At 60.0% G+C, this 7,141-nt stretch overlaps 1 protein-coding gene across 2 annotated transcripts; it reads right to left on the reverse strand.

The window, feature by feature from the left end:
• Positions 1 to 182: 182 nt before the first annotated feature.
• Positions 183 to 4,319, reverse strand: TSSC4 (tumor suppressing subtransferable candidate 4). 2 transcript variants are annotated; one of them, XM_069565752.1, is made up of 3 exons: positions 3,958 to 4,319; positions 1,588 to 1,703; positions 183 to 1,441 (listed from the first exon to the last, which is right to left on the reverse strand). In XM_069565752.1, exon 3 carries the CDS (start codon positions 1,417 to 1,419, stop codon positions 421 to 423), a length of 999 nt encoding a protein of 332 aa, XP_069421853.1. In that variant the 5' UTR covers positions 1,420 to 1,441; positions 1,588 to 1,703; positions 3,958 to 4,319; the 3' UTR covers positions 183 to 420. The 2 variants fall into 2 exon arrangements, with proteins under 2 accessions (XP_069421853.1, XP_069421854.1); XM_069565753.1 differs by having other exon boundaries at positions 3,243 to 4,047.
• Between the last annotated feature and the right edge of the window lie 2,822 nt (positions 4,320 to 7,141).

Genomic DNA, 7,141 nt, shown 5'->3' on the forward strand with positions numbered 1-7,141 from the left:
CAGCTGGGAGTCCTCCCTGGGACGGGCTGCGGTCTCAGCCTCTTGCTCGGGACCAAGGAGGGACTCGCCTCGGTCGAATAGAAGGACCTCCTCCTGACGAGTGCGGGACACTGGGGGCTGGAGGGCGGAGGGCCCCGGCTGCGGTCGCCGGGGGAGAGGTGGTCCACACAGACACACAGAGCCAGAGAAACACGTAGAGCCTTTACTGTCTCCCAGGTAGAGAATGGGTTGGGCCTCCATCGCCCCCAGCCCACACCCTGGCGAGGTCTCCATTTCCTGGTGGCACCTACAGGCAGCCGGTGGGCCAGCTTGCTGCCCTGGAGCCCTGAGCCCGCTCCAGCCCTGAAGCCGCCCCGGGGGCAGCGGTGGCCAGCCTTCCAGCACAGCCAGGTCAGGGAGGCGGCTGGGCGGTTTCCCGGTTCACATCTCCGCACCTGGGGCCTCGGGGCTGCCACCCTTGCTCCGGAAGTGGTCCCTGCTCCGCTTCTTGCTGCCATGGAAACCCACTGTCTCCACCAGCGGGGGGCTGCACCCAGAGCCGGCGTGGGCCATGCCCAGAGGTGCACCCACCTCCTGCAGGCCCCCTCGGAGTCCGCTCCACTCCTCAGCTTCGGGGCTCCCGGGCCTGGCCAGGTGAGCCAGCTCCACGGGGCCCTCGCCCCCCGCCGCTCCTGGAACCCCAGGGTCACCCCTGCCTGGCTCCCCGGCCTTCCTGGGTACCCTCCTCCTGTCGGGCCGAGCCTCGCTGGCTCGGGCAGGTTTGGTGAAGACAAGCCGGCCCTCCCCGCAGCTGGAGGGGTCCTGGTTGAAGGGAAGCATGCAGTTGCCGGGGGCGGCCAGGTTCTGCGGGCCCAGGAAGGCCAGGGCGGCGGCCCGATTGCTCTGCTCGCTGGCCTCAGCCACATCTTCCAGGCTGTACCTGGTCCAGCGCTCAGGGTGGGTCACGTAGTCAGGGACAGGGGGCGCCCTTGGGGCAGCAGGGCTCCCAGCAGCCCTGCCTGGGCCCCCCGCAGCCCTGCCTGGGCCCCCCGCTGCAGGCTGGCTGGAGGGTGTCAGCAGCTGCCGGAAGCTGCCCCCGTCACCCGGGCTGGCTGGAGCCACAGCAGGCAGAGCCCGCCTGGCGGCCCCCTCCAGCCCATCAAAGATGCTGTGGCTGCGCTGGGAGAAGGTGGGGCTCGTGCCTCTCAGGTGGAAGGGCTGCACTGCCTCTGTGGGGAGGCCTCTGGGGGGCGAGGGGGGCTCATCGGGGCCCGAATCCCCGGACGCCTCCCCAGGCAGCCCCCCTGGGGACAGGGCAGCCGCCCCAGCGCCATCAGGCAAACTAAGGTCAGAGTCCGAGTCGCTGAGGGAGCCAGTGTCCGGAGGCAGGGTGTCGGCCTCCGAGTCAGGGAAGTGTCGGCTGTCCCCTGCCTCTGCCATGTGTCCCCAGACCACGCCACACCTGCACCAAAACAGCCCCGGGAGTCCCCAGGACACAAGCTCACACCCACCACCCCAGGCAGGATCAGCAGGAAGAACAGTGTCCCAGGAGGAAGGGCCAGCCCCCATCCCCACCCCCGCCACACCGACCATAAGCCCTCCTCTTACCTCCCTGTCTGATGGGCGCCTGCTGGATGCTGGAGGGCAGGTGGGTTGAATGCTGACGAAGGTTCTTGGTGGCAAAGGCCCCCTGGTACGGCTCTGCTCAGCGGCTCGGTGACTGGCTAAGGGCAGGGAGGGACAGCCAGCCATCAGACCAGATGACGGACAAATGGAAGTGGTGCCAACATCCCCGGAGTGGGCCTGGGTTTACAAAGCCCCCAAAACAGCCAGGCCCAGGAGCTGGTCCTTTTGACTTGTCACCTCCCTCAGTCCTCGCCAGGCAGGGTTGACTAGAGCCACTAGGGGACCCGCACGGGGTGGTCTGGTAGAGCAGCCGGCCGGGGTGTCAACCCAGGGTCACCAGCAATCCTCGCGCTCCCTCTGTCGGCCACGTGTGGTAGTGGCAGGCAGTACGCTCAGCTCAGTTGCATCCGACTCTTTGTGGCCTTTTGGATTGTAGCCTGCCAGGCTCCTCTGTCCGGAGAAGGCAAGGGCACCCCACTCCAGTACTCTTGCCTGGAGAATCCCATGGACGGAGGAGCCTGGTGGGCTGCCGTCTATGGGGTCGCACAGAGTCGGACACGACTGAAGCGACTTAGCAGCAGCAGCAGCAGCAGCAGCAGGCTCCTCCGTCCATGGGATTTTCCAGGCACGAGTACTGGCGTGGGGTGCCCTTGCCTTCTCCGGTAAATAAGGAATGAATGAGTGACATGCAGAGCATGTAATTTTGTGCTAAAGCAGGCATCACCCTCCTCACACTGGCTAGCAGCCGCAGGGGTGAAACATTAAAACAAAATGGAAACTGAGGGTATTCCGGCCATTAACTGAGTAATTTTTCACTTCGGAGAAAGACTGCCACTGTTCCGTTTTGACGCAGCGCCAGGGTTTCCACACACCAGCATACTCAGTTACTTTCTGATGGATTACAAGGAGTCATGAAGGGTGATCACTCTTTCCAAAAAGTGAAGTTACAGAATCGACACTGTATCAGTCACTAGTCTAATCGTGGTAACTGACACGTCCTGTGGTGGTTCCACGTGATAGCTTATTACGTTTTCAGGTCAGTGAGTGCTCAGAGGGACGGAAAACAGCTGACAGTCATGGCGGGAACTGCAAACTGGCTCACTGAACAGCTCAAACTGACTCAGTCAGACGTCACAAACATTTGCTGTGTGGATGAGGAGTACGTTTATTCACTGTGCTAACAACTGCAATAAAGAATTTTAGAGCTTGCTGCGGGATGCTGCCTGGGAGCAGGGCAGGCAGGAAGTACTCCACAAAGCCGGAGGCACCTGCCGGCTCTGTGGGGAGGAGGTGTGCTCCTGAGTGCAGAGATGCCCTGGCAGCTCCAGAAGGGACTGCAGCCAGGTCCTTGACATCTGAGGGTCAGGCTCTCAGGAAGCTGGCTCAGCCTTGCTTGGCAGAGGCCGGCCCCACAGCTCCTGAGGCAACCTCCAGCGACATCTGTGATCCTCCACACACCCTTCACTTTCCCAGCGGAGCACAGAAGTCCTGCCAACACCTGGTTAGCATTCCAGTGTCACCAAGCACCCTGAAACTTGTTTCCAGGCTCAGAGGACAGGCCTCAGCCTCCACCAACTTCCTCTTCCCACCAGGCCTCCCTTGCTTGCCAAGGGTGACTCTGTTGCTCCTGCACCCACCAAAGACCAGGCCAGTTGGACCAGGAGTGGCTCCGAGTGCCCTGCTCCAGGTCAAACGCAGGCGAGATCTCCATTCCTCTGGGCCTTGCATGACTCCCCAAATGCAGGAACAACTCCAGGAAAGGGGACACGAAGTAAACGCCAACGGTGTCTGTTTTAGGGCTGGCAGGACAGGAGTGGGGAGATAATTGGCCCGTCATTCAGTACACTGGAGGCAAAGCTGGAGCTTCGACCAGCCTCCGGCTTCCTAAATTTGCACTCCCGTCCCCTGGACGCCCGTGATCAGTGGGACACTCCGAGGGGAGCCAGGAATCGCGCCCCAAGATCGAGCATGCCAGGTCTGCGTCTCTTGAGTTCTCTGAGAACTTCCTGAGCTCACTGGAGGGCAGAGCCGAGTCCAGGCTGACGGAGGCGCGGTTTTCTCAGGGCCGGGGTCGGGGCTGGCCAGGTCCCAGGGAGCGCTGGCTTCCTTGAGGGTTGCCTCTCTCCCCTAGGAGGCAGAGCCTTGATTTTCTCCACTCCACGCGCCCAGAATCTCGGCGCGTGCCGAGCAGGCGCTCGTTGTCAGCTGCCTGAGTCCTGCGGCCAAGTCGGGCGGGGGCGGGCCAAGGGTGCGGGCCTCACGAGGGTCTCCCTGGTTGGGGCAGCAGACTACGGACAGTGGCCCGCTGAAGCCAGACGGGTCAGCAGCGCGGCCCTCCCACCAAAAACCTACCGGCTCACTTCGGCCTGGCTGCCTCCATCTTGAGCCGCGCTCAGCCTCGTGGGAAACCGAGTCCCCCGCTGGCCGATGGCCGCTTCTCCCGCGCCTGAAGAACTACATCTCCCACAAGGCACCTGGCTCCCACGCCTGAGGCCTATCGGGAGTGATGACTTTGCGCATGCGCTGCCTTCCCTACAGGAAACCGTGGCGCTCCTTCGCGAAGAGACCGGAATTGACTCAGGAAGGGAGTCTGGGTGAGGAGGCAGGGCTGCGACTCCCAGAATGCTCCAGGGCTAACGGCCAGAGCCTCGTTCCTGGTACTGTAGCCCACTTTGCCGGAAGCTGCGAGAACCGGAAGTGCGTCAACGCATCCCGCGCGGTTCCCAAGCACTTCCGGTGCTGTTCCGGAGCAGCCGTCCCTGCTCTTTCGGGTCCCTGGAACCGGGCCGCGGGGCGTGTCCCGCGGTGTACATTTGTCCCGCCCACTGGACGACTCGGGCAGGCCGCCGCGTGGCAAGCCTCCTGAGGGAGGCGCCCTGGCCTCGCCTGCCGATCGTGACTGGTCATTTCTGCTCCGAAAGTGAAAGTCTCCCAGTCGTGTCCGACTTTGCGACCCTGTGGACTATTCAGTTCAGTCGCTCAGTCGTGTCCGACTCTTTGCGACCCCATGAATCGCACCATGCCAGGCCTCCCTGTCCATCACCATCTCCCGGAGTTCACTCAGACTCACGTCCATCGAGTCACTGATGCCATCCAGCCATCTCATCCTCGGTCGTCCCCTTCTCCTCCTGCCCCCAATCTCTCCCAGCATCAGAGTCTTTTCCAATGAGTCAGCTCTTCCCGTGAGGTGGCCAGAGTACTGGAGTTTCAGCTTTAGCATCATTCCTTCCAAAGAAATCCCAGGGCTGATCTCCTTCAGGATGGACTGGTTGGATCTCCTTGCAGTCCAAGGGACTCCCAAGAGTCTTCTCCAACACCACAGTTCAAAAGCATCAATTCTTCAGCACTCAGCCTTCCTCACAGTCCAACTCTCACATCCATACATGACCACAGGAAAAACCATAGCCTTGACTAGACGGACCTTAGTCGGCAAGGTAATGTCTCTGCTTTTGAATATGCTATCTAGGTTGGTCATAACTTTTCTTCCAAGGAGTAAGCGTCTTTTAATTTCATGGCTGCAGTCACCATCTGCAGTGATTTTGGAGCCCCCAAAAATAAAGTCTGACACTGTGGACTATACAGTCCATGGAATTCTCCAGACCAGAATACTGGGATGGGTAGCCCTTCCCATCTCCAGGTTATCTTCCCAACCCAGGGATTGAACCCAGGTCTCCTGCATTGCAGGCGGAGTCTTCACCAGCTGAGCCACCGCGGAAGCACCTGCTGAACCTCAGCTCAGATCCTTGACTCCCCTGGTGGATGGCCAGAGCGAGCCCCCTCGGCCAGGGCCGCACCCAGGAATCCAGGGTTCAGGCCATGCTGCGGCCCAGCCCAGGGACCCAGAGAGGAAACAGGGCCCATTTTAATGTGTCCCAACCTTCGGGCTTAAGACCTCCCTGGTGGCTCAGATGGTAAAGCATCTGCCTACAAAGCGAGAGACTTGGGTTCGATCCCTGGGAAGATCCCCTGGAGAAGGCAATGACACCCCACTCCAGTACCCTTGCCTGGAAAATCCAATGGATGGAAGAGCCTGGTAGGCTACAGCCCGTGGGGTCGCAAAGAGTCGGACACGATTGAGCGACTTCACTTTAACCTTGGGACACATCTTACAGCAGCTGATCCCATCACTTCATGGCAAAAAGCTGGGGAAACAGTGACAGACTTTATTTTGGGGGGCTCCAAAATCACTGCAGATGGTGACTGCAACCATGAAATTAAGACACTTGCTTCTTGGAAGAAAAGTTACTACCAACCTAGACAGTTTATTAAAAAGCTGAGACATTACTTTACCAACAAACGTCCATCTAGTCAAAGCTGTGGTTTTTCCAGTAGTCATGTATGGATGTGAGAGTTGGACCATAAAGCTGAGCACTGAAGAACTGATGCTTTTGAACTGTGGTGTTGGAGAAGACTCTTAAGTCCCTTGGACTGCAAGGAGATCCAACCAGTCCATCCTAAAGGAAATCAGTCCTGACTGTTCTTTGGAAGGACTGATGCTGAAGTTGAAACTTCAATACTTTGGCCACCTAATGTGAAGAACTGACTCACTGGAAAAGACCCCGATGCTGGGAAAGACTGAGGGTGGGAGGAGAATGGGACCACAGAGGATGAGATGGTTGGATGGCATCAGACTCAATAGACATGAGTTTGATGGATAGGGAGGCCTGGTGTGCTGCAGTCCATGAGCAGTCCATGAGTCACAAAGAGTCGGACGTGACTGAGTGACTGAACTGAACCGGGGACATGTCATCCCTAAAGGTGCCCACACTCAGGGCCTCACCAGGAATGAGGGGGTGCGGCCACCCCAGGCACTAATTCACATCGCAGCTTGAAGAGGGTCTCACGGCACAGGGAGAAGGAAGAAGGAGCAGGTTCCTGGGGCCATTTGTCTCCCAACCCACCAGCCCCCATTTGGATTTTGGAGGAGCAGGCCTACAGAAGCCCTGTGACCCCCAGTGCAGGGCTGGGTCCTAGTTTCCAGTATCAGCCCCCAAGAAGGCCACTGGGAACCCTTGACATATGAATCCCAGCCAGGGCCTTGGAGTCTCAAGAGGTCAGTTTAGGGGACATCACCCAGAATTCCCGGTGGGGGCAGCAGCCTCTGGCTGGGCCTCAGCCCCCCGTGCTGGGCCAGGCGGGCTCCCCCAGGGAGTGGCTGAGGGCTTCACCTCCAGCCCCTGGAAGATGGGGCCACCCAGCCCCTTGACAGGAGATTACAACCAGCTAGACAGGAAGAGAAGAGACCCCTGGGAGGGAGTGGTGTGTCAATCTTCCACGGAGCTGACCGTCAGGAGGAAGGGGAGTCTTGCACCAGGGCCCGTTTTTTGGGTCGTCCTGCCCACTCCTCATAGGCCCCCCCTGGGCAGTAGTGCCAAGGAACGGGGATGGGAGTGAGGGCCAGGTGAAGGCTGCTGCTGGTGACACCAGGCCCAAGAAAGGGGCCCCACTGGCACCCACCAGCAGGGTTGGTGGCACACTCTGGGACCAGCAAGGTCCAGTGAGCTGAGCACCACCCATGCCAGGCTCCTCAGCCCCT

Source organism: Ovis canadensis, chromosome 21 (genome assembly GCF_042477335.2).
Source record: "Ovis canadensis isolate MfBH-ARS-UI-01 breed Bighorn chromosome 21, ARS-UI_OviCan_v2, whole genome shotgun sequence".
Lineage (NCBI taxonomy): Eukaryota > Metazoa > Chordata > Mammalia > Artiodactyla > Bovidae > Ovis > Ovis canadensis.